At 41.0% G+C, this 27,284-nt stretch overlaps 1 protein-coding gene across 1 annotated transcript in view; it reads right to left on the minus strand.

Moving 5' to 3' along the window:
• LOC310846079 (vertebrate ancient opsin-like) overlaps positions 1–21,038 on the minus strand; it is a 107,074-nt gene extending 86,036 nt beyond the window's left edge. The window contains exons 1-2 of the mRNA XM_083742138.1: positions 20,267–21,038; positions 4,611–4,939 (exon numbers count right to left, since the gene is read on the minus strand). Of these exons, the coding sequence (XP_083598264.1) occupies positions 4,611–4,939; positions 20,267–20,648 (711 nt within the window). The 5' untranslated portion in view covers positions 20,649–21,038. The remainder of the gene's footprint in view (positions 1–4,610; positions 4,940–20,266) is intronic.
• Between the last annotated feature and the right edge of the window lie 6,246 nt (positions 21,039–27,284).

Genomic DNA, 27,284 nt, shown 5'->3' on the forward strand with positions numbered 1-27,284 from the left:
TAGCATTTATCTTTTCCTTTGTTTTGCTTTTTTGCTTCTTGCTAACAATCTGCAGAAACTCCTTTGGCCTACAGTCCTACGTTCCTGGTATGTTTCATAACTGGACAGACTTTTCCAGAGGGTGATGCTTGGGCGTGTTTTTCGGCCCCCTAGAACCTACAATGGTATGAACTCTACAATTCTATTTAGTTGCTAGTCTTTGGGTTCTCCCACCTCCCATAGTAAGCCATTGGGTGTTTCTTTAAAATGAACGTAACTCAAAAAATCTATAGCTGATGCACTTTAGTGCAGTCTCTCTCTCACGCACACACACAGACACACATATTTTCCAACCCATGAATCTTCTGCTTTCCATTATGTGTCTTGCAGCCTGCCTCCTCCACACAGCAAACACCTATTTTTCATTCAGCAAATATGCAGAAAATTGTTCTGCTTTGCATTTGACTTTGCTCATGTGCCATTGCCAGACAGTCCCTGGGAGCACAGCATGCTTGCAGCTTCTTTTGTTGTATTGTGGGTGGAGAGTAAAAGATGGTGTGTTTGTACGTATGTCCCTTTTCTGCTCACATGGATACACTGATGTTTTTATACAAAATTAATAAACATCACCAAACCGATAATCAGACAAATGGATCACTGCTTTTCAGCTGCTTCCCCTGACAGAATGCTTGTGGGCTTCCTTTGACTGGAACCTCAAATATACCAGGTGGGGCAATCCTAAATATAAGAAGCTGTTGGAATGTCAGCTCGTTGATGTAAACGTGGTGTAAGTTATCCCTGTTCCAAGATCTGTTCAACAGCGGGGCTACTGTTGTCTGAGCAGGTCCCAGCTGTTGAGATGCGACCTGGGAACGGGGGGCAATTGGCAGGCCCCCAGCCCACTGGCTGGCAGCCGGGCGAACTCCGGTCTCTCTTGGAACAGCATCAAACAGTGGCACACAGCTTCAGAAGCCTTCAGCAACTCGAGCACGCTCCAATCAGCAGAGTGAATAACTCTTCACAACAGAAGTGGCGGACAGAGGCATATGTAAGCATATTTACAAACATTTATTCAGCAGCAGGACAAAGGAAAAACATGTCTACTTCCCTTCGTGTCCAAGCAAAAAGCATAGGCAAAAGCTATATACAACGGAAGTTCCCAGCAGACTGTGCTGGAAGTAAACAGACATGTGACATACAACAACTCCACATGCCTGTTCTAAAGGTGGAACGAAACTATATTCTAACATCCTCCCCCTTTCCGTGTAACCTGTAGTATCTGTGGTTCAACCCAATTGCAAACGCTGTACATAAACCTTAAGTTGTTCTCTGTTAACTACCTTAGACAACAGATCTACAGGAATTTAATTTCCTGGCATGTAGGACACTTGAATGAGTCCTTTCTGAATACACTCTCTTGCATGATGTAACTTAATCTGCAAGTATTTGGTTCTTTGCTTGCAACTCTCTGAGTTCAACAAAGCCAAACAGGATCTATTGTCTTGATACACCTGTATATGACATATCACAGAAACCTTGATGTCCTGAAGCAGTTGCATCAACCATTCACAATCCATGAGTGAAAATGACAGGGACCCAGTCTTTAAAATAGAGTTAGACTACCCTTTTTATGAGCATAAATTCCACCATGTTCCTAAGTCTCTCCTTGTCCTGTCCCATGCCTGATGGTGTAAATTCCACAGGCTTCAGTTCCATGGGCTAAGCCATCACAGCTCCAGCTCAGCCAACTTGAGAGACTTATGCTAGTGTATCTCTGGCTGAGCTGGGATGAGTAAGTTACAACCTATTCTAAACTTGCTCAACCTGTAGGATCTTGGGTTTGGATTGTGCTATCAAAACTTATATTCTCCTGTATCCTATCTCCAGTCTTGAACCAAATCAAGTCAAATGGCCTTGTTATTGCGATTCTGCAGTACTACCAGCTCTTTTTGCTAAAAAGTATATGGGCTACACATCACATAATTATTAAGAGCACCTCCATTTCTGCTGCCTTTTTCTGTGCACAGAGCATTTTACCATTCTCTCTTTGACATTATAAAGTGGTTGTCATGAACAAATGCTGGATCTAAGCTACGAAAGAAGCTAAGCTCAGCACACAGAGGGATGGGGAATGCTAGTAGGCCAGTGCAGATAGGATGAAATCAGGAGGTGATTTCGCTTGGCCCTCCCACCCCACTCCACGAGAATGTGGGAAAGGAAATTTGAATGGGAGGGCAGTATCCAGTTAACATGTCCCTTCAGTACAAGTATTTGTGCTTGTGCAACATAACTTTCCCTCAGCTCCTCCCCATGCCCCCCCCAATCTGCTCTGGTGCATTGAGGAACCCCATAACTTTTTTAAGGGGTGTATGGCAGAGCAAAGGTGGGGGAGCTCCACTGTGCAAACAGGATCCATTACTTGAAGAGTGCCCAGAATCTCTTCTGCAAAGTAGGATTTACACATGGATCTCAAAACAAATGAAGATGTGCTGTTGTTCATCTTTCCATGATGAGATTCCCCCACCTGCTACGCAATAAGAATCTTGAATTCATTTCCACCACTTTCATAAGTAGCATCAAGAGCCATTGTAAGGGGTTAAGTTTTGTCAAACCACTTGTAACAGCAGCAACCATTGCAAAGGATTCAATATATATGTGAGTGGGTGGCAACCTTGTGTAAACAATCCAGATCCATTGTATTTCTATTTTATGGGGGAAATTACTCAGATATGAAATGGTAAAGTTAAAAGGAAGCAAAGACGCACATATACAAGCGGCAAATCACGTCAGGAGATATGAAGGCTATTTATAAACTCATGTTGAAGGCTTCAGTGAAGTGTGTCATTTCACCAATTGAAAACAAACAAAATACCAAACTGGATCAAGTCAATTTCACTATGGTTACAACAGCAAAGTTAAGGTGGCTTGCTATGAAATAAGAGAAGGCATTTGCAAAAAGAAGTACTAAATGAAGGTAATTGAAAAGGCCATGAATTCTGATGAATTCAATTTGCAACAAAATGAGGGTGGGGAGTCAAAGTGGAAGTTGATCAAACAGTCGAGGGCTGTTTAATGTAGAAAAAAATATGACTAGGGGTGAGGAAAGATTGTGGCTGCATTAGGACAGCTCTTTAGTCCATCTTCCCAATGTTTCCTTTCTGGCTGATTTTCACATTTTATGTGATCTTCTACACAATTTAAATGTTTCCACAGCATTACACCTATTCTTCTTGATGTTGCTCTATCCTTTATTCTAAATCATGACTTTTCCATGAAATTGGCAATAATTTGCCTTTAAAGTTTACTGACCTGTCCACAGTGGTTATTGTTTGTGGAATTATTGTTGGGGGGGGCGGGTTGGGGAGAGAATTGCTTTTTAATTAAGTTTACTTTATAGACTCTTAGTGTCAATACTTGTAAATGGACTAATAATAATAATAATAATAATAATAATAATAATAATAATTTATTATTTATACCCCGCCCATCTGGCTGGGTTTCCCCAGCCACTCTGTGTGGCTTCCAACAGAATATTAAAATACAATAACCTATTAAACATTAAAAGCTTCCCTAAACAGGGATGCCTTCAGAGGTCTTCTAAAAGTCTGGTAGTTGTTCTTCTCTTTGACTTCTGATGGGAGGGCGTTCCACAGGGAGGGTGCCACTACCAAGAAAGCCCTCTGCCTGGTTCCCTGTATCTTGGCTTCTCGCAGCGAGGGAACCGCCAGAAGTCACTTGGCACTGGACCTCAGTGTCCGGGCAGAACGATGGGGGTGGAGACGCTCCTTCAGGTATTATTATTATGTTAATATATTTACTTGCTCCAAGACTGACTCAATCTTATCTTTACATTTGCCCTTTTAGTGTTTAATTTTAGTTTGCTCACTGTATAAAGACTCTTATTTCAAATAAATCATTTGCTTTCATGGGGCATCTTCAGCAAAAGGAAAATGTTCATATGACTCGGACTACTAGAAATGCCATTTCCTTTAAAGTGAACAGAACTGCCACCACCTTTGACTCAGAGGATGAGTCCCCTGCAGTACCTCTTTCTCCCCAGCCTTACAGAAGTCAAATACTGTACTGTAAAATAAGATTAGGGCCCTTTAACCACCCAGCCATTACCTCCAGGGAGGTAGTCTACTGCACTCCAGCCTATTTTGATCTGACTTTGACTTGCGTTTGCCAGACTTCACTAGGATCTAGTTCTCCACTTAGATAAGCATTTTTGGAGGAAAATGTTTCAGCCAGAGGAGCCCCTTTGGAGCTGTCCAAGGTCCTGGTTGTTTCTGCCATGTACACACAGGTCCGGCTAATTCCCTGATCGTTTACAAAAATCCACAAATCAGTTTTTCCTTTGCCTCTCTTTTGCTAGTTGGCTGCAGTCATTTCAGGAAGAAACCATGGAGAGAGGGGGTAGGGAGATTGGACAAATCCTATATGAGAAATGATCCTATAGAAATCAATGGAAACTGTGGACTCATACAAATGCTCATCTAATGAATGAATTCCAGGGAAAGCATTGTGTTCAGTAAGTGGGACCTGCATGTACCTTGATCTGACTTTGACTTGCCATTGGATGCAACACAACACACTGACACTCTGTCGAAAAGATTGAAAAATCCACTCACCTGCTTTATGGCACACAGCAGCTTCCCATAGCAGTAAACAATAATGATAAAAGGAAGGACAAGGCAAAAGACGAAGAGGCAAATTATGTAAGATACATTGTTAGCATCCCGTGAATGCCAGTTAACTGAACATGTTGTGCCTGGTCCTTCTGGTCCATAGCTACTCCACCCAAAAAGTGGTGGCAAGGTCCAGAATAAAGAATACATCCAGGACACGAAGATTCCCAGCCATACTTTCTTGTAGTTTGTGGCATCAGCTTCAGTTGTACCCATCATGGTGCAATAGCGTTCATACGAAAGCACAGCCAGGGATATGAGTGACACCGTACCTGTAAGGTAACAGCAGATTACTTTGTTTTATTTCGGACAACTGTTTTGTAAGCAAACAAATGCATCTTATAAACAAGGCTTTGAGGGCTTTGAAGAAACACTTTGAGCCATGAGACCCATCCATTAGCAAATTATTTCCTGAACCACCTTGGCCTCATATCTACTGTTCCCTCTCTACTTGTGTGACCATATTATTCTGAGCAGGGAATTGAACTAGGTGACCTCCAAAGTACTTTCCAAGTATGGGTTTATGTTTGAGATCTAGAGAAGAATAGGACTGCTGAAGTAGTCAAGCCAGTTGTCCAGGTCGAGCCTGGCATGATCTATTGCTAGACAAATTGCAGGTAATATGTTGTCATGGGAACTAAATAGCTGGCTGTGAATCTCAATATCTGGCCTTTTGAAGGGCTAGCAAATATCCTCTTCCCAACCAAATGTAATCAAGGTCTCTGTGTGTGACATGAGGAATAGACTTGCAATGTGAGGCAGACTGGAAACAGCCTGTTTAAGTTGAGTGTTTCCATCTGTGTTCATCCTGCATGTGTGTAAATAAATGGTACAGTGGTAAAGCAATGGTTCAGAAATCATTTGCATTCAGAATTGGCCTTGTAGCTAGCTTGACCTTTTAGAAACTACGTAGTAAATTCTTGTAAATTATTATTCATCTGTTGCATTAATATCTTGCCTTTCTTCCATGATGAAACTGAAGGTGCTATATATTACAATAGCATTTTTTGTCCAGGCACTTACCAGACCCAGGGCTGCAAGTTCCTGTATTACAGGGGTAAAGAGTCTATGTTGCTCCAAATGCTATTGGACTCCAACTCTCACAATCCCTGACCATTGGACATGCCAGCTGGGGCTGATGGAAGTTGTAGTCCATCACACTGTGGCCACCAGGTTCCCCGTCTGCTATAGATTATACATAAAATGGAGGCAAGAGAGTCTCTTTCTATCTCCTTATTCTTCCAAATAGTCTGCAGAAGAACAACTCTTCTCACGCACCAGCAGAGGTGTGCTTCCACATTTTCATGTCTAAAGATTACAATGTAGTACAGTGGTACCTCTGGTTACGTACTTAATTCATTCTGGAGGTCCGTTCTTAACCTGAAACTGTTCTTAACCTGAAGCACCACTTTAGCTAAAGGGGCCTCCTGCTGCGCCGCTGCTGCACGATTTCTGTTCTCATCCTGAAGCAAAGTTCTTAACCCGAGGTACTATTTCTGGGTTAGCGGAGTCTGTAACCTGAAGTGTATGTAACCCGAGGTACCACTGTATCTATGTCCACTCAATATGCAAAACTATGCATTGAGGATACTAGCATATTGCAAGTTTTATGTATTTGGAAGTCTGCAGATCACCCAGGAGGCATTTTCTCACACCACTGAGACAGAAGGAAAGACTTGCTGAAGTCAGTGCACAATTACATATTTATGTTTCTTAAAAACTAAAAAATCAGACTTGAGAGGGTCATTATTTAACACCACATTATTCCTGCACATGCTAAATGGATGCCATACCTACTGCAATTATCACAGGCATCGTACATGGTATCATGGGCATCCCCTTCAAATGTGTATGTAAGTTGGCCAGCTTTATTCATAGGGAAGTATCAGGATAAAGGTAAGAAGTTGTTTCCGCATTGCTGGTAAAATAGATGTGGATGTTTCCAAATCCTACTGAGGTAGGAGATGCAAAGAAAAATGAGTGTGCATGCCAATAACTTACATTCAAATACAGATACAAAACCATTCTTGCACTCACACCATCTATCAGTCTATGGTTGCAAACAGTGATTGGTTCATCCATATTTTCCCTAGAAAATTTCCCTTCTCAGCAGTGGCACCCACCCTGTGGAAAGCCCTCCCATCAGATGTCAAGGAAATAAACAACTATCCGACTTTTGGAAGACATCTGAAGGCAGTCCTGTTTAGGGAAGTTTTTAAGGTTTGAAGTTTTATTCTGTTTTTAATGTTTTATTGAAAGCCACCCAGAGTGGCTGGGGAAATAAATTATTATTATTATTATTATTATTATTATTATTATCCAGAATAATGAGATTAAAACTGAGCCAGACTGGGTCTGAGGCAGATTTGGGCCTGTTCGCCAGTGAAGACATTCTATTCCTGGTACTAGAAGAAGAAGAGTTTGGATTTGATATCCCGCCTTTCACTCCCTTTAAGGAGTCTCAAAGCGGCTAACATTCTCCTTTCCCTTCCTCCCCCACAACAAACACTCTGTGAGGTGAGTGGGGCTGAGAGACTTCAAAGAAGTGTGACTGGCCCAAGGTCACCCAGCAGCTGCATGTGAAGGAGCGGAGACACGAACCCGGTTCCCCAGATTAGGACACTACCGCTCTTAACCACTACACCATGCTGGCTACTAGCAGCCTCAATCCCTGTTTCAGCTTTCCTAGAAACCCTTCTCACCTTCATGTTGCAGGAACTGAGGTGCTGCTTGGAGCAAAATTTAAGAGTGTTGGGAACAAGGCTATTGATTAAATTCCCCATGGTTCTTAGCAATATATTCCTCTTATCCAAGACCACAGCTGTAGCCATGGCATTTGTCTGAGTCATCCACACTGCTTCCCATGTACTAGTAAGCTGCAAAAAGAAAGGCATGGGCAATGGCTCCAGAGAACATTGGGGCAATTTCAAAATTGGCCAGACTCCAGAGTGTGTAGTTCAATCCAAAATGGATCTGAGGAGGACTGGATACCTGAAATCTACTGACTAACCCCTTTCCCTTCCCCTAGATTTGTTGGAGATTTACCAACAATATTTTTAAAATAGCCAGTTCAATATCAATAAAGTAAGTTAGAGGCAGAGACTGTTTACTAACTTAATTGAATTTTGTAGAAAGCCTTTGGCACACAAAGCAAGCTTATCACGGGACCTTCTTTGTCTTTTGTTTTTTAGGATGCCAGGAAGAAAGGCAGAAAAGGAGAAAGAAGGTTGTGTACAGATAATATCTCTAGATAAGAAATCTATGGATTTTTTTACAAGCTTTCCCAACATTACTTTATCAGCTAGGATGTTCTGTGTCAACAAAAAATAAAACATCAAATGTCCCAGGGTCTAGGGAATGTCTCTTGACTGCACTTGCTGGCACAATAGCTCAAGGACCCCCTCTCCCCAGATGAACCAACCCAAATCCTGCAATCATCAGCTGAGGCCCTTCTTCATGAACCTCCTCCATGAGAGGTCCGGGGGGGGGGCAATATTTGTACCTCAGGTATTTTCGCCTAGCTGCAATGTGTCCCTTGAACTTTGATAATGCATCTTTGATAATGCAGATGCATGGACAGAGGTGCCAATTTGAATAAAATGTGGGGGGGCAGAAAAGCCCTGCATAAGCGATCACATGACACGGTGCGCACACACCATTTGAATTGCAATGCCCATCATTTTGTGGGTGTGGGTGTGTAAATATTTTGGGGGGGGAAGACCCCTCAGCCCCTAGGAGTTGGCTCCTATCTGCATGGAAAAGGGGGTCTGGAAATATGTATAGAAGCCAGGCTACTATGGAAAGGTAAAATTTAACAGTAGTTGCTCCACTCACTTTTGCCTCTGGCCCCACCCAGCCCTTGGCTCTTGTTACATTTCCCAGAAAGGAAGGTGCCACTCATGCTGGAAAAGATTCCCCACTCCTTACAGGGAATTTTGGAGTACTAGGTAAAGGTAAAGGGACCCCTGACCATTAAGTCCAGTTGCGGCCGACTCTGAGGTTGGGCGCTCATCTCCCTCTATAGGCCAAGGGAGCCGGCACACAGCTTCCAGGTCACGTGGCCAGCAGGACTAAGCTGCTTCTGGCAAACCAGAGCAGTGCACAGAAACGCTGTTTACCTTCCCGCTGGAGCGGTCTCTATTTATCTACTTGCACTTTGATGTGCTTTCGAACTGCTAGGTGGGCAGGAGCAGGGACCAAGCAACGGGAGTGCACCCTGTCGCAGGGATTCAAACCACTGACCTTCTGATCGTCAAGTCCTAGGCTTAGTGGTTTTACCCACATAAATATGTATAACTATATATATCACTTTTGGAAAGGGTCATTTTGCTTTCACATATGAAAAAGTGCAACATGTATGAAAACATGCACGGCTGCTACAGCAGAAAACTCACTCTAAAGACATTATTCTGCTAAATATGTTGCTAAATCTAACTAAGCAAGCTGTCAGTTTCTAAGAGTACACCATGCAACTAGGCTGTCAATAATAATAGCTTATTTGATTGTCTGATTCAAATGCCACTTTTTTGAAGGGGGAGAAATACGGTAACTGTTTCATCTCCGCACTGAAATTCTGTGAAAGCTGCTGGCATTCACTAAACAAATCTGCTTTGTCTATATACTCTTTAGGTTTTAAAAAGACCTGCAAAGGGGGGGGGGAATTCTTTTTAAAAAAGGTTGTGTCAGTAAAATAGCAGGTCATATGTTGCAAAGGGTGTAGAAAAATGGTAATTAATAATTTTTAGAAATGGCAAACATCATTATTAATTTATTGTGGTCAGCAGACCCAAAATAAAAAGAGGAAACACAATTTTCATAAACACTGGCCTATGCTGGCCTTGTCATCTATAACATGTTCATCTTGATTCTGAGAGGTTGTCTGGTATGACACAGACATTACTGACAGGTCGAGATTCAAAAGCTTTGCTCTTTCAAGTTGCAATTTTGATAATGCAGTTCATTTAGGAGTATGTGTGCAAGAGACAGCTGCGATTCAAGGTTAAGGTGCAATGACTAATGCTCTCGTTCACTGGTGCAAAATTAGCCACAAAATATATAACAAAAGCTGCAATCCTTGCACTTCCTTGGGAGCAAGTCCCACTGAAACAAGATCAACAAAGTCCCATTTCTTCTTTGAAGGACTCCAAGAGGAGCAAAAGGTCAGGGGGGGGGGATGGATGCTAGAGCATTGTTCCATAGCTCCTAAGCATCATTATCCGCCCAACAAATGGAGAAGCAAAAGTTTTGGCACCCAGGGAGGACCAAGAGGACCAAGGGTATGTGATGATCCCTGGATTTGTTGGATCATGGAAAGAGCTTGTCTCTATCTGTCATGGCAATTACCCTCAGGTCCTCACAGTGACTGGTCATAAGATCTAAGAACTGTAAGATGTACATTTGTGCATCAGTTCCCTGCTTTTGAACAACTCTGGATTTCTTCAATGTGACATTGCAAACAGTTGATTTCTTTTTAATATCTATATATTGCTACTATGCTATATAAGTGCTAGAGGCAATGTGCTAGAGGAAATGCACAAAATACATAACATGCTAGTCAAAATCTCCTTCCAAAAAGATTTTTAATTGTATTTGTATTGCTTATTTCATCCCTTGTATTTTATTGCATTACAATTTGAATTCTGTGGGATGCAAATTGTAATAATATAAGATAAAATAATAATAAAACATCAAACTTCCCTAAACAGGGCTGCCTTCAGATGTCTTCTAAAAGTCAGGTAGTTATTTATTCCCTTGACATCTGATGGGAGGCCGTTCTACACGGCGGGAGCCACTACTGAGAAGGTCCTCTGTCTGGTTCCCTGTAACCTCACTTCTCACAGTAAGGGAACCACCAGAAGGCCCTCAGAGCTAGACTTCAGTGTCCGGGCTGAATGCTGGGGGTTCAGCTTGACGGGTTCCAAGTCACACACAGGCATTCAAAATGGAGAGGATGATCCCTCAAACATTTCCTCAGAGTCACTGCAGTCAATGGAGCTTTGATTAGGTCATCCTTCCATAGCCTGATGCCCTCAAGATGTTTTGGCCATTGGCTGTGCCAGCTGGGACTGATGAGAATTGTAATTGAAAATATCTGAAGGGGACCAAGCTGGAGAAAGCAGCCATATTTTGTCTCAGCTGCTGTTTCTGAAGCTGTGACCCAAAAACATCCCTACAAGACAGCAAGTCCTACTGAATTTAGTGGGACCTATTTAGTAGGCTTGCTGATTGGAAGGTCGGCAGTTCGAATCCCCATGACAGGGTGAGCTCCCGTTGCTTAGTCCCACCTCCTGCCCACCTAGCAGTTCAAAAGCACGTCAAAGTGCAAGTAGATAAATAGGTGCTGCTCAGACGGGGAGGTAAACGGCATTTCCATGCACTGCTCTGGTTTCGGTGTTCCATTGCACCAGAAGCAGCTTAGTCATGCTGGCCACATGACTCAGAAAAACTGTCTGCAGACAAACGCCAGGTCCCTCGGTCAGTAAAGTGAGATGAGTGCCACAACCCTAGAGTCGTCCGTGACTGGACTTAACTGTCAGGGGTCCTTTACCTTTACCTTTTTACTCCTCCTGAGTCAACATGCTTTGGATTGAACTATGAGCCACCATGATGGGCAGCCTAACTTTCTTCCACTCAACAAAATTTTATTATTTAGTCAGTTCATTTATTTTTTTTAATGAATATTTATTAGCATTTTCAAAACCACACAAAAACAAAAATAGACAAAAAATAACAAAAATTCAAAAATTCAAAACTTAAAACAATTAAAAACACATAAAATTTCAATTACTTATTTTCTTTTAACTTGTTTCTCAGACCTCCTCACACCTCCCCTTCTTGTATTCCAATTTAAATTATCAGCTCAGCAAGTCCTTAACTTATTTCTCCACTTTAACTTAATAATTTATTCTAACATGTTGTTATTTTACTTTTCTTCTTTCTTCCATTTCTTCAATTTATTTTGCAAACCTTATTTTCATTTAATTTAGACCATTTTAAAAACCAGTTTTGACTTATCCAAACTTCAACATCAATACTTATACCTCATTATTCATTCTTAAATATTTTTCCTAAAGTCGACCAAAATTTCCCTTCCACGACTTTCCCAATTTCCGTACAAATAGTAGAATCAAAAACAGAACAAATTATAATTATATACCCTTTGGATTCCCAGGCTCCACCCACCCTTTTCCCGGTTTCAGTCCCCAACAAATGTCCATCAGTCTCAATATACTGTTTAGCCTGGAGATCTCACATCCGAGGCTCTTAATTCTCTCTCAATTCCTCTCTGCCGGTCTTTTTGATTGTCCTTAATGTTAAACCCCAAATCTCGGAGAGGCTCCGGCCCAACAGGATCCATGTTTCTTCCAGCCAGACCTCCATATTTAAAAATAGAGCCTATGGGGTACTCCAAATCTTGTTTCATACTCCTTTCAAGTCCAAATGTCCCCAGAGTTCCAACTTCCACCTTAGTCAAATTTATAATCCTTCGGTCTTCAGATCTCCACATAAGGAGATCTCTCAGTTCTCCACTCTCCAATTCAGGCCAGACTTTCCACATCAGATTTTTATTTGACTTTATTGCCATCATGTCAGGCCTCAAAGTACAACTCTCCTTTAACATCTGCGAAATTATAGCTCCTCCTTCTTTTTCTTCAGGGACAACATATGTCTCCTTCTCCATATTTTCAAAACTCTCAAGTTTCTCTATTTGTCCAATTGAATAGGCTTCCTGTTTCAAATCCTTATCAGATTCAACAATATTATTTACTGTTAAGTCCAGAGTTGTGACATTTGTAGCCAAAACATCGATTTGGCCTTGTCTGACACACTAACCACTACACCATGCTGGTGTATGCCAATGTTTTGCAGCTTTCCCTTACATTGAAAGTTATTTAATATCGATAGAGCATGAAAAGTTTGAGCAAGTCCACTCCAGCCACTGAAATGTACTAGTATGAAAAACCTACACACACTAACCATGGATAGCAGCGTTTCCTAAATTGCTTGGAAATATTCCAGCAGCAGTCAGGGACCTGCCTCTCACTTGCCTCTCATTAGCTCCTTTCTAAGGTATCAAGGTTAAATGTCAAATACTAAAATACAACCTGGATTCCTAACAAAGAAACTAATGAGAGGCAAGCGGGAAGCAGATCCTTGCCTGGTGCAGAAACTGTGCATAAAAGCCTTTTTGAAGGAGATTGGTTTTGAAGTGTATTTTGAAAACAGAAACCAAATAAGAATGTGTACCTACTGAAAACATTTGATTAGGTCAGAAATCAGAGCACCCGGGTGGCTAGGAGCATGCTCTGGTGAAGCCAGTCTGGATAGCGTCAGAAGCATGGAAAGGTGTTAGAAAGAGAACAGCAGTCTCTCTCCACTGTGCTCTGCTGCTGATTTGATAAAAGGAAATATATTGTCACATCCTAAGGATGAGCTCCCAGAAACAGAGAGAATATTAATAAAATATATTGGTGAAGAGGAAATGATGCCTATTTTTAACATGTGGAAACAAGGTGGGTAGAAATCATGATTCACAGAAAGATCCCAGTAAATAAAAGTCTGTCTGCACAGACAAGCAGAAGAAAAAGAAAGAAAAAACACCATCCTGGTTGTAATGTACTTCCCAATGCTTGGAGAGTTGGGATTGCAATGGCCACCTCTACTTGTTCTCTGCTTCAAAAGAAGAAAATGGGGGAATCATCCTTGTTCATCTAGATCAGTGTTAAACTTTGACCTTATAGATGTGCACAGATATTGCTTTTTCTGGATTAAACTTGGAGGCACACAGGAGGCACACCTGTGGAATGCCCTCCCACCAGATGTCAAAGAGAACAACAACTACTAGACATTTAGAAGACATCTGAAGGCAGCCCTGTTTAGGGAAGCTTTTAATGTTTGATGTATTAGAGTATTTTAATATATATTTTTGGAAGCCACCCAGAGTGGCTGGGGAAGCCCAGCCAGATGGGCGGGGTACAAATAATAAATTATTATTATTATTATTATTATTATTACTCTTCTTCTCAAAAGATGCTTATGCATATTCTTAACCTGTTCCCAGGACTGCAGACAGACAACTGTCAGATAGCCAGGATGGGACCAGTGGGTGTTTAAGTTAGTACTGTGGGTGTGCTATCATCTGCCTGATCAAATGCCTAGGGAGATATTGAGATGAAGGATGAAATGAAGGAAGCATTCAAAAGAGGGAATGTTGCAGTTACAAGTGACTTCAGCTATCCTCACAAAGATTGGCTCCTTAAGTGCTCCGGTAACAACAAAGAGATAAAATCTCTAGCTACCCAAATGACTGTGCCTTAGAAATTTCCTGATTAAGCTTAGCAGTCATGGAATAAGAGGAGGGGTACTCTCCTGGATCAGGCATTGGTTAAACAGCAAGAAGCAGAAAATAGGAATAAACAGCAAATGCAATTCAATGGGAGAAAGAGTAAAATGATGCCTGCCTGACCAAAAAAGTATTAATTTCACATATACACTCATTGGGACTGAACTGGTAGTGACAGACCTTGGGGTCAGAGTGGATAGCTTGATAAAGACATCAACCCAATTTGCAGCAGCTGTGAAAAAGGCAAAGGACATGCTAGGGATCATTAGGTAAGGCACTGAAAATAAAACTGCTAATATCAAAATACTGTTATGTGAATCTATGATGTGACTGTATTTGGAATACTGTGCACACTTCTGGTCACCTCACCTGAAAAAGGATATTGTAGAGTAGGAAAAAGTTCAGAAAACAGCAACGCAAATGGTTAAGGGGATGTATGAATGGATTTCCTCTATGAAGAAAGGTTGCAACGTCTGGGACTTTTAGTTTACAGGAAAAGTGAATAAGAGGCAGAATTACAAAAGTTTATAAAAACTATGTATGGCATGGAGAAAGTGGGTTTAGTAAAAGTTTTCTCCTCTCATAAGACTAGAGCTCAGGGGCATCCTAGGAAGCTGAATGTTGGAAGATTCAGCACAGACAAAAGAAAGCGCTTCTTCATGCAGAATATAATGAAACTATAGAATTCAGTCCCACAGGAAACAGTTATGCCCACCAACTTGGATAGAGTTAAAAAGAGGGAAAGAGGCATCATGGTTAGAGTGTTTGATTCAAATCCCCACATAGCCATGAAACCTATGGTATGATCTTGGGAACAGACTCTCTCTCTTGCCTAACGTACCTCAGAAGCTTGTTATGAGGACAAAGTATGTGTGAGATGGAGGAGCCATCTCTGCCATCTTGAGCTCCTTGAAGGAGGAGTGGGGTATAGACGCCATAATGATAGAGATATTTATTGCCTCACTTGGAATAATGTTTACATTTTGGGTTGCCACATCTCAGAAAGGATATAGCAGAGTTGGAGAAAGCGGGGGAAACGCTAATAACAAGGATCAAAGGACCTGAAGCAGTTCTATTTTTCTAGAAAAAGAGGTGCCAGAGCTCACCACGAACTTCTCCCTTGTTCTCTTAAAATGGCAATGGCACCCACCTGAGAGGTGCCAGAGCTGAGCTCTGGTGAGCTCCAGCTGGGGGGGGAGGAACGACCCTGATCTGAAATAACACTTAGGGTGGCCACATACAAAAGAGGCAGAGCTCCTGTGCTTTTAATACTTGAGCAAAACACAGAATTTTGATAGATGCTGCTTGAATAATGAGTAATGGGAGGACATTATAGAGTTGTCTGGGACCTATGGTCAACCAATGAAGCTGAATGAAAGACAAGCCAGAGGAGATATTTCTTCACACAGTGTGTAGTTAAATTATGGAATTTGCTCCACCAGCTAAAATGGCTTTGAAGGATGTTTCAACAAATGCATGGAGAATAATGCTACCAGTGGCTGCTATGCTATTACATCCAGGATCAGAAATGAGGCAGCATATCTCTAATTTCCAGTTGTTGGGGACAATAGCAGGACAGGCTGTTGCCCTCCTCTCCTGCTTGCTTGCAGGTTTCTGGTTGGTTACTATGGGAAACAAGATGCTGGACTAGATAGAAATTGGGGTCTGATCCATCGGGGCTCTTACACTTTCAACTGAAATCCAGCCAGAATGCATTGTTGATAGACACAACTGAGACATAGCGCACAAAGCCACACTTAAAGGAGAACAGCAGCAAAACCTTCAGGGCCACCAGCTGAGCACCAGACTCTTTACAAAGTAACTTGCGAAAGAAGCATAAGAGCACATCTGAAATACAGGCAAGAAGGAGAGGTCGTCAAAAGCTTTCTCAACGATACCTGGGGAAAGTTTGAAATTTCTAGGCCAAGCAATTTCTCCATGAAAACATGACATATGCAAAGGAGAAGAAGCCTCAGATGTCTTTTCAAAGTATACATTTAGTGTTGTTGTTTCATAACCACCCTCACTCAGCAGCAGTGATATCCTGTCTCTGACACTGGCTTTGCTCTTGATGCTGAAGCACAAACTGTATTTGTGAGATAAAGAGTGCAACGTGGTTTTTAAGAGAGAGCAATAAGCTAAAGAACACCGGTTCAAACCCTATCTCTGTCCTGAACATGCTGGCTAGTTTCATGAAAGCCATTTTCTTGCTGTCTCAACCACCACCACTATCCATTATAGGGGTAATAATACTGAGCTGGGTGATAAGCTTTGTACACTGTACAGGGCAATATAAATGTGACTATTAGCAGGTTTTTCATTTTTGTATTGGAGCTGGTTGGATGCATCAAGTGATTCCATGCTGGAAGTTGTGGGTATTAATTATGATGTGGAACCACGATCACTCCCTTGAGTAGAACCAATGGAGCTGAATTTTTGCATTGAGTTTTAGACATAAAATGAAGACAAGGAGATCAGTAGCATGACAAAATAGCAAACCACAGAAGGGCGGGTAAAATGAACAAATACAGAGGTACCTCGGGTTACATACGCTTCAGGTTACATATGCTTCAGGTTACAGACTCCGCTAACCCAGAAATTGTGCTTCAGGTTAAGAACTTTGCTTCAGGATGAGAACAGAAATCGTGCTCCGGTGGCACAGCAGCAGCAGGAGACCCCATTGACTAAAGTGGGGCTTCAGGTTAAGAACAGTTTCAGGTGAAGTATGGACCTCCGGAACGAATTAAATACTTAACCCAAGGTACCACTGTATGGCAAAAGCGCAGACCAGAACACTACATTGCTCTTAAACACTTAACAGGGGACCCAGACTGAAGTTATTAAGACTGCAATCCTACACCAAAATATATAAACATACAGTGGTACCTTGCGTTACGTACTTAATCCATTCCGGAGGTCCGTTCATAACCGGAAACCGCTCATAACATGAGGCACGCTTTCACTAATGTCGCCTCCCGCTGCTGCCATGACACCAGGGCACGACTTCCGCTCACATCCCAGGGCAAAGTTCACAACAAGGGGCATCTACTTCCAGGTTAGCAGAGCACGTAACCCGAAGCATTTATAAGGGGGACGGTACGTAACATGAGGTACCACTGTATTTTAATCCTTCAGCTCTTTAGACATATACTCGAGCCCCCAAATGCTAAACTTTGCTACAATATAATTGAGATTCTATGCAATTCTATGCATGTCTACTCAGAAACAATAGGGGCAGACCATCAGAGAGTCATGCTGTCATTCCCCACCTACCATAATAGTCTAAAGCCCCCTTCACCCTATACTCGCAATACCATAGCTAATCACAAATCCCAGGACTCCCTTACTGAAACAGAAGCACAGCTGCAGACTTGTCAATGCAGGAATACAGCTCCATTACCTTTTTACTGTTCCCTTTGTAGTCCCAGCTATTCAACCTAGTCCTGTTTTCACCTAGTTCCAAACCTAGTTCCAAAAACTTCATTGCTTTATAGGTAGATAAATAATAGCTAGATAGCTAGATAACTAGATAATAGATAGATAGATAGATAGATAGATAGATAGATAGATAGATAGATGATAGATGATAGATAGATAGATAGATAGATAGATAGATAGATAGATAGATAGATAGATGATAGATAGATAGATGATAGATAGATAGATAGATGATAGATAGATAGATAGATAGATAGATAGATAGATAGATAGATGATAGATAGATAATAGATAGATAGATAGATAGATAGATAGATAGATAGATAGATAGATGATAGATAGATGATAGATAGATAGATAGATAGATAGATGATAGATAGATAGATAGATGATAGATAGATGATAGATAGATAGATAGATAGATAGATAGATAGATAGATAGATAGATATAGATGATAGATGATAGAGATAGATAGATAGATAGATAGATAGATAGATAGATAGATGATATAGATAGATGATGATGATAGATAGATAGATAGATAGATAGATAGATAGATAGATAGATAGATAGATAGATATAGATAGATAGATGATAGATTGATAGATGATAGATAGATAGATGATAGATAGATAGATAGATAGATAGATAGATAGATAGATAGATGATAGATGATAGATAGATAGATGATAGATAGATAGATAGATAGATGATAGATAGATAGATGATAGATAGATGATAGATAGATAGATAGATAGATAGATGATAGATAGATAGATAGATAGATAGATAGATAGATAGATAGATAGATAGATAGATGATAGATGATAGAGATAGATATAGATGATAGATAGATAGATAGATAGATAGATAGATAGATAGATAGATAGATGATATAGATAGATGATGATAGATAGATAGATAGATGATAGATAGATAGATAGATGATAGATAGATAGATAGATAGATAGATAGATAGATAGATAGATGATAGATAGATAGATAGATAGATAGATAGATAGATGATAGATTGATAGATGATAGATGATAGATAGATAGATGATAGATAGATAGATAGATGATAGATGATAGATGATAGATGATAGATGATAGATAGATAGATGATAGATTGATAGATTGATAGATAGATAGATAGATAGATAGATAGATAGATAGATAGATGATAGATAGATGATAGATAGACAGATGATAGATAGATAGATGATGATGATAGATAGATAGATAGATAGATAGATAGATAGATAGATAGATAGATATAGATAGATAGATAGATAGATAGATAGATAGATAGATAGATATAGATGATAGAGATAGATAGATAGATAGATAGATAGATAGATAGATAGATAGATGATATAGATAGATGATAGATAGATAGATGATAGATGATAGATGATAGATGATAGATGATAGATAGATAGATGATAGATTGATAGATTGATAGATAGATAGATAGATAGATAGATAGATAGATGATAGATGATAGATAGACAGATGATAGATAGATAGATGATGATAGATAGATAGATAGATAGATAGATAGATATAGATAGATAGATAGATAGATAGATAGATAGATAGATAGATATAGATGATAGAGATAGATAGATAGATAGATGATAGATAGATGATAGATAGACAGATGATAGATAGATAGATGATGATAGATAGATAGATAGATAGATAGATAGATAGATAGATAGATATAGATAGATAGATAGATATAGATGATAGAGATAGATAGATAGATAGATAGATAGATAGATAGATGATATAGATAGATGATAGATAGATAGATGATAGATGATAGATAGATAGATAGATAGATAGATAGATAGATGATAGATGATAGATAGATAGATAGATAGATAGATAGATAGATAGATAGATAGATGATAGATTGATAGATGATAGATAGATGATAGATAGATAGATAGATAGATAGATAGATAGATAGATAGATATAGATAGATAGATAGATAGATAGATAGATAGATAGATAGATAGATGATAGATGATAGATGATAGATAGATAGATGATAGATAGATAGATAGATGATAGATAGATGATAGATAGGCGATCCTTGTTTTTGCTCTCAGCATATAATACTTTTGACTATGTTATTTACACTCCAGAATCACCAGAGTCCTTTAAATGTTTAATCTAAAGCACTCTTCCCCATCCTAGTGCCTTCCCAAAGTTTTGTACTGAAACTCACATCATTCCAGGCTATTGATTATGCTGGCTGGGACTGGTGGAAATTGTAGTCCAAAACATCTGAAGGGTATCAGGTTGGGGGCTATAGGACTTCTGGCACTTCTATGCACCTGTGTGTGCACTCTCTCTCTCTCTCTCTCTCACTCACATGCGCGCACACGCACACACACACACACACATCACCTCTCATCCAAATAATGCACTTAACTTGTAAATAAAGGGGAAAAGGTGTTCCTCAACTGTGTTCCTTCAAACTCAGAGTTCTCCACACTTACAGAACTTCATCTCCTCCAACCAGCACCAGCACCACCACAAGCCCTTTACAAACTCTGGTCTTTATGATCTAGTTAGTTGTTAGTACCTCAAAGAGGCTGTAAGGCAGCATCCAGAGACCTAAGCTGCACTGAACCTCCTTCTGAGATGATGCAAAGCTTTCTAAAGAAAATGCACACTGAGTTAGCAGGCAATAGATGGGATCTGCTGAGTAGGCAAGCCCCGGACTGGGTCCAAGCCACAGAGTAGAAGTGAAGGAAGCATGCTCCTAGACAGGTGCTCCTAGACAACAAAGTGGTACTTACCAAACAAGGTGTTGGCAAAGCCATACCACACACAGCCGGCTGGCCCTATGAGCCATCTTCCCTGAGTGCTGGCCGCAAAGCTGAAAGGGGTGCCCACAATGCACACCATCAGGTCACTCACTGAAATGTTCATCAGCAGCAAGTTAATCGGAGACCGCAGCACTTTGTTTCGGCAGAAAAGTACCAGGACCAGGAGATTATTTAGGAAACCCAGAATCCCAATGATGCCAAGGCAGATGGCTGTGACTAGGTGGCCAGTGGGACTCAGATGATGCTCTTGGCCATATCTGTGGTTGATGCTGCTGCCGCCGCCGCCGCCGTTACTGCTGCACCAGACACTGTTAACACCACTGCAGCTGGAGCTGATGCTCGGCACAGTCATCTCAGTAAGGCTCCTTCCAGATCTCCTTCAGCTGCCTGGCTAAGCATTGCAGGATCAGCAGAGGAAAATTCTCTTAAGCAGACACAGAGATATATATATATACACATACAAGACCCTTAAAAGAAGATAGAGGAGCCTTCACTGTGTTACATCTTTCTTTCTTTCTTTTCTTTCTTTCTCGTAATGTTTTCAAATTCGGTGAACGGTAACACCAATGAGTTAAAATGTACCGGGATTTCTTTCAGCGATGCTCCACCATGTGGCCAAGCGGAGACCGCTGTTTCTGCTTGCTTCCCTCATTGTCTGAGGCACCGTACCGAATCCCCAACGTTAACTGTTGCAACCTGAAAAATAAAATGTAGGTCAGGGAAACATACATACAAGGGACTGGTTCTAATATCGGGGGATGAGCAATATATAATGACAAGGTGAAAGAATGGAGGAGGGGTCTATTTTAATCCCCCGGTGATCAGTGACATGTGTCTGATTGAGAGGCTGCCTTCTTTTCCCTCAGGTTGTGACAGCTCCTCAGATCACTGAAGTTTCAAGCAAGGCTACAGAATTCTGTAAATGGTTCCATCTGGGGATGAGAAAGGTCCGGGTGCTTTAGGATTTATGTGTCAAATGAAATCTATAGGTCTCCCTGCCCCCTCCTAATTCTATAATGACAATAAAAAGACAGGGAACTTGTGTTCTTACACTTTTGTTTTTAACTTTGGGAAATAGTTTACAATCCTATACAATCCTATACTCCAGGACACTTGATGCATTTCTAAATCAAATTATGCTCCCTGGTAGAAGCAGATAAATACAATGTCTCCAAACACACACACACACACAGACGCACACACAAATGAGCTTTTAGTTCTTGTTGGTACACTTTTAAATGAACCTCGGACACAATTCTGCTAGAATCAAACATTTCTATTACGCATACCTTGATTTTATTTGGGACTTAGCAGTGCTTTCTATGCCAAAATTGCACAACGTGCAGCTGCAAGAGTTAGCATTCTGTGGGGTTGCAAAAATAAGAAAAGATCGCCTCTTCTCTTCTGAATATTTGTTGTTCTTTTTATCCCTCATTCTTCCACTCTGTTGGTGCTGTATTCCACTTGTAAATACAACCGGGATGGTGCTGGGATGCACATCCAAATGTGTGCTCCATTGATATTAATGCAGTTCAGAGGACTGACATCCACATTCAGCTGTGTACTCAAATGCAGGTGTTGCTCCTCTAAACAGGATTACTTTCCTTGGGATGCACAGTGGGATATTGTCTTTGCAACAAGGATGGATTCCCACCCTGCAAAATAATTGAAATACCTGTCCCTTTGCAAATTGCTTTGTACCTAAGTTTTAAAATTAGTGAAATTTATTTTGTAATGAAATATATTATGATGGAATCAGTTAACTGTTATGGACAGCTTTTGAGTATGTTCCCAGCACTTTATTAACTTGAAGTTAATAACAGATCTGCGAGGTGGGCTGGCATTTTTTAACCCACCACATTCTAGATGGGAATGGAGCATTTGACACCAAATCCATCCAGTGACTTTACAGAGGCAAGATTTAAATTGAAGGCTTCCTAATCCTATCAAAGAAGGTATAATGGTTAACCTTTTGGGGGAATTGGGTTGAGGAGACCTAGGTTCACATCCCCGGTCAGCAGTGACTGTAATCCAATGCATAATTTCTGAGGAGTAAACTCCACTTAGTTCAGTGGTGCAATTCCACCATCTGCACAACTTTTAAGAGGTGAAGGAGTCCTGTCCTCTTTTTCACCTACCCACTCTCACACTTTTGCCATTCCATTCCCACTCTTATGAGAGGCAGAAGGGAGCAGCCTCCACTTACTCACCCAGGCTATTTTAGCTGATGGGAACATGCAGAACTGTGTGTTTCCAGTTATATAAGTTGATGGTCACTTGTCAATTCTGTGCACTAGCACAAGCCTGGGGTCTTGATCAACCGAGCAATAAATCCCCATAGTTTGCCAAGACCAGGTCTGAATAAAATGAACATAAATCTCACCTTTTGCCTCTCTGGGGCCAAGCATCTTACACCACATAAATAAATCTGCAACAGCCAACACAGCAACCAATAAACCGGAGCAAGAATCCCATGAAAGCCAGAAGACAACAGACGGTTAATCAGCAGAATAGTCTCAGCTTTTATGTAGCGAGTCAGCAAGAGCAGAGTAAGACAAGCTGTGGATCATCATTTCCAGTTAAAGAGAGGTTGCTAAACACTCTTCGGTCTCCCAAAGAGTCCCCTTGCAGCCAGCTATCCCTTTCCCCTTCTCAAGGAAAAGGGTTGGGGGGGGGATCAGGAAAGGGGTGGTGAAATCTGCAGCGAAGTAGGGAAACTCTGTTTGGTATCCTCCACCCCCAAGTTTTCCAAGTACCCAAAGGTGTTTCCCACACACACACAGCATTTCCCTGTAAGCTTAGTGGGTGGTGAGTGGAATGAATGAATTTCAAGTCAAGATTCAGCCCACATGACTAGAGAAGGCAGATCAGACAGAAAGCAGCTTAGGGAATTAAATTACCCCAAAACCTGATTTTTCAGTGTTTTCAGGTGTCACCAAAAGCTATTCTGAAAATTAAACATGCTGGATTACTGAGTGGGGTCCCTCTGCATTCTAGATTTAATAACATTCAGTGTTGTTCCTTATCTCCTTTAGATAACACATCATAGGGTAGACTTTTGAAAAACAACACTATAAAAACAAGCCATGGAGTGCTCATTTCTATCTTGCTCATTTCCATATAGTTTGATCACTGTTATTTAAAAAAAGATTAATCCAGACTCCACAGTCACTTTCGGACTCATTGTTAAAACCGTGTTTATGGAAGACAATCTTACTTGGCTACGAGTGATCGCCAAAGAGAAAGAGAGCTCTGCAATGCTTGTGGATACAAGCTCCAGAAAACCACAAGGGGGAGTGCTGTTGTGCTCAAGTCCTTCTTATGGGTTTCCTACAGGCATCTGGCTGGTCACTGTTAGAAAAGGATGCTGGACTAGATGGGTCATTGGTCTGATCCAGCAGGCTCTTCTGCTGTTCTTAAAACAGAAGGGGAGTCAGTATGGATTTAGCCTCATGGGTGTAGTCAAGACCATATACTAGACCTGATAAAAAAATATTAGACTTTGTTTGCTATAACCTTTTCTTTCATTCCTCAAAAAGCAATTTGCATAAGCCTACCAAAGGGAGTTTCTTGGTTAGTGTAGATTTATTATCCGTGTGATTATGGCAATTATCACATGATAGCCTCGTTTCTTGAAGTGCTCATCATAATTTGGTTCCTTTCATTTCATTGTATTCTAGCAGCAAGGTGAACATCGTATAAAGCATGGGGTTGCTTAATTCACGCTAAAGTGATCCTAGCTACATACCAGCCATCCGATGTTTTTGTCCCATGATTAGCAATTTTCCATGCCGTGAAAATAGCTTCGGAATTTGCTGTCACAATGCTAATTTAATAATACTTAAGTGGTGCATGGACTTCCTTACGTTTCTGGGAAAACAAAATTAGACCATATCAAAATGCCAGGAATGTATAGCTGGCAAACAAGGTCAAGGAGGTCCTGATAGTATGTTGTGGAACTTCAATAGCTCCCAGAGTAGATTTGGAAATAACAGCAGTGTCAAAATTGCTCTTCACCTCCACTTGAGCCATACTGGAGTTTGATTATATGACTTAAGGGTTAACTCAGTTATTAATAGGTCAGCTAGCCAACATGGGCAATAGAGATGTCATTCAGCAACCAGCAGCGTTGCATGTTTACAGAGGTAGCGTGTACCCTCATTGGCTGTGTAGTACTGAGAGAGTTTTTCCACTGTATGTTTGCTTGGATATTTCCCTGCTACGCAGAAGGCCTGAAGTAAGGAAATAACAGCAGTGTCAAAATTGCTCTGCACCTCCACTTGAGCCATACTGGAGTTTGATTATATGCTGCCTTCACTTGCAGCTTCCACCAAACACATACAGAAAGCCAATAAGATATCTGATGAGCCTTTGGGGTCTTTCAATGAGTTCCTTGCCACATGTAGCAGAGATGCATTGTTTCACTCTGTCACTCTGAGGGATGGGAAACCTCAAATATGAAAGTCAAATGCAGCCGTCCAGACATCTGGCCCTTGGAATTCTCTCACCATATCCATCACTGGCCCTGCTCCAGCCCCTCCTTTCTAGCCACATACACCACTAATAGGTGGCCCTTCAACCCTCATGCTGCAGAAAAGTTCACCTCTGACCTATATCTTTTCACTAATCCCACAAATATATGTTAATGCTGTGCCTAAGTGCCAGAAGCGGCTTAGTCATGCTGGCCACATGACCCGGAAAAACTGTCTGCGGAGCGGACAAACACTGGCTCCCTTGGCCTGTAATGCGAGATGAGCGCCGCAACCCCAGAGTCGTTCACAACTGGACTTAACGGCCAGGGGTCCCTTTACCATTAAAGAAGGAGAAGCATTCTTTTTCAACCAGTGCAAGAAGTCCATATATAGAAAAATTCATGTGGAATGAGGAAATGAAGTGTGCTGGAATCAATAGTGCAGTCCCCTACCATTGCAAAAGAAAAGCCTGGAGGCCAGGTTTTCTTTTAAAAAATCAGGACTAGGTTTAGAGTCATTGATTTGATAGCATCTCTGGGGGAAAGCCACCTCTCTTTCTTTTGGTTTATGGCGTGATAGGGAAAGATGGGGGGGGTGAACATCTATGAAAAGAGAAAGAGAGAGCATTCTTCAATGCATTCCACATAACCTGTGCATGTGTCATCAACAAATCAATAATAGAAGCAGGAAACATTTCCCACCGCTAGTAAATTTTTCACCAGTGTGAGAAGCTTCAGATCATAAACATTGTTCACAAATTTGGAAGGCTTCAAGAGTTTCCGCAGCGTATCTGAGTTTAGGTCAGCCTTTCCCAACCTGATGCCCTGTAGAGGTTGGTGCTGATGAAAGCTGTAGTCCAAAAACCTATGGAGAGTACCTGCTTAGGGAAGGTTGACATAGGGCAAACCAGGTGGCTATATAATACTGTCTTAGTAGAGGAAGGAGTGAGTTTGCCCAGGTGAGTTTGCTTCTTGTTTCTATCTTTTGATGTATCCTGCTCCCACACACACTCACCAGCTCCTTCTCTGCTACTCATACAATGAGTTCTCATATACATATACATATACATATTCATATGGGCCACTGTGACTCTCACCAAAGCTTGTGGCCATTAGTCTTCACTAAGCATGTGAAGACTAATGGCCACAAGCTTTGGAAACTGAGAGGCCCAGATGTGCAATGCTGTTCAAATGCTTAAGGCAACATATTCATTCCGCATCAACCTGTAAGTCCTTGTCAGTGGTGAGGACAATTTTAGCTTCATTCCTATGCTACCCACTTACCTGTGTTGCACATAGGTGTAGTGCATCTCCTATTTGCTCAGAAGACTAGTAAGTAAGTCTGACCCTGGAAGTTTTTATGAGGGTCAGGGAGAATAATGATGATGATGTCACTTTTCTCACAAATGTGACCCTTAAGAGACTTTTAAAAAAAAAGTACAAACACTAAAGCCTATTATAGCAAACTCAAGAAATAAAAGCCAGGTCTTATAGATCTAGTCAGTACAGTAGTGCCAGAATTGGTTTTATACAGTATGTTTGGTCAACAATCTGATTGCTAAATGATGCAGCAGCTGCCATTTTAGAACTCTTTTCAAAGGTTGCCCAGTGTATAATGCATTGGCCCTTTGGCCTATTAGTGTTAGGAGCCTTCCCTGACTGGTATGGTTGCTTTTGCAGATGTTCTCTCCTTTGTCCACTGTCAAGAAGGGCAAGAGGCGATAGGATGCATCTGTGCCTGACATCCTTCAGGACACCAGGTTAAGAATCCCTGTAAACTCAAGCCTTATTAGGCTGTAAATATTGAGCCTTACTCTTTTGGAAGGAAATGAACAGCAAAGATTCATCCCAACAAGAAAACTAAGCAATAGTAGGTATAGAGCTTATTCATATAGAAAGACGCATAATGCTGGTCCTTCAGCATGATAGAACAGAGAAGCCGGGGAAGAAATATTTTGCAAATCTAAATTTTGATGGCTAATAGTGTAAGACTTGTTAATCCCAGCATTCTGATTTGTGATCAGCTGTGAGGTTTCAACACACAATGCAAGGCAAAAGTTTAATGCCTGGTTATATTTGCAAAAGCAGCATGTTATTCTCTAATGCTTTGCCACAAAGCAAGTGATAATATTTTAAATCTAGTTAGCAAGCTGCTGAGAACAGGTTTTGCATGGCTGGGTACAAGTCAATGTATGAATTGTTTTGCTTTTAATGCTGCAAAAGCAATAAAACAGAGGGACAGGGCATTAGTTATTTAGATGCAATTTTTATTCTGCTGCTAATTAGGTTTATTGGAGCTAGTGTTAATAATCACATCTGAGCCAAGATGGGATCTCTGGAGTGCTTAGTTTAGAGAAAAGCACAGATATTGTGAGCATAACAGAAACCTGGTGGAATGGAGTGAACCAGGGGGTTACAGTTATCTCTATAAGAAGGACAGGAAAGGACATACTGGAGATAGTGTTGATCTGCACATCAAAGAGGACACAGAGTCCAGCAAGCTAGCATTCTAAAAGC

The sequence above is a fragment of the Podarcis gaigeae genome (genome assembly GCF_964106915.1).
Source record: "Podarcis gaigeae genome assembly, chromosome: 5".
In the NCBI taxonomy this organism is placed as follows: Eukaryota; Metazoa; Chordata; class Lepidosauria; order Squamata; family Lacertidae; genus Podarcis; species Podarcis gaigeae.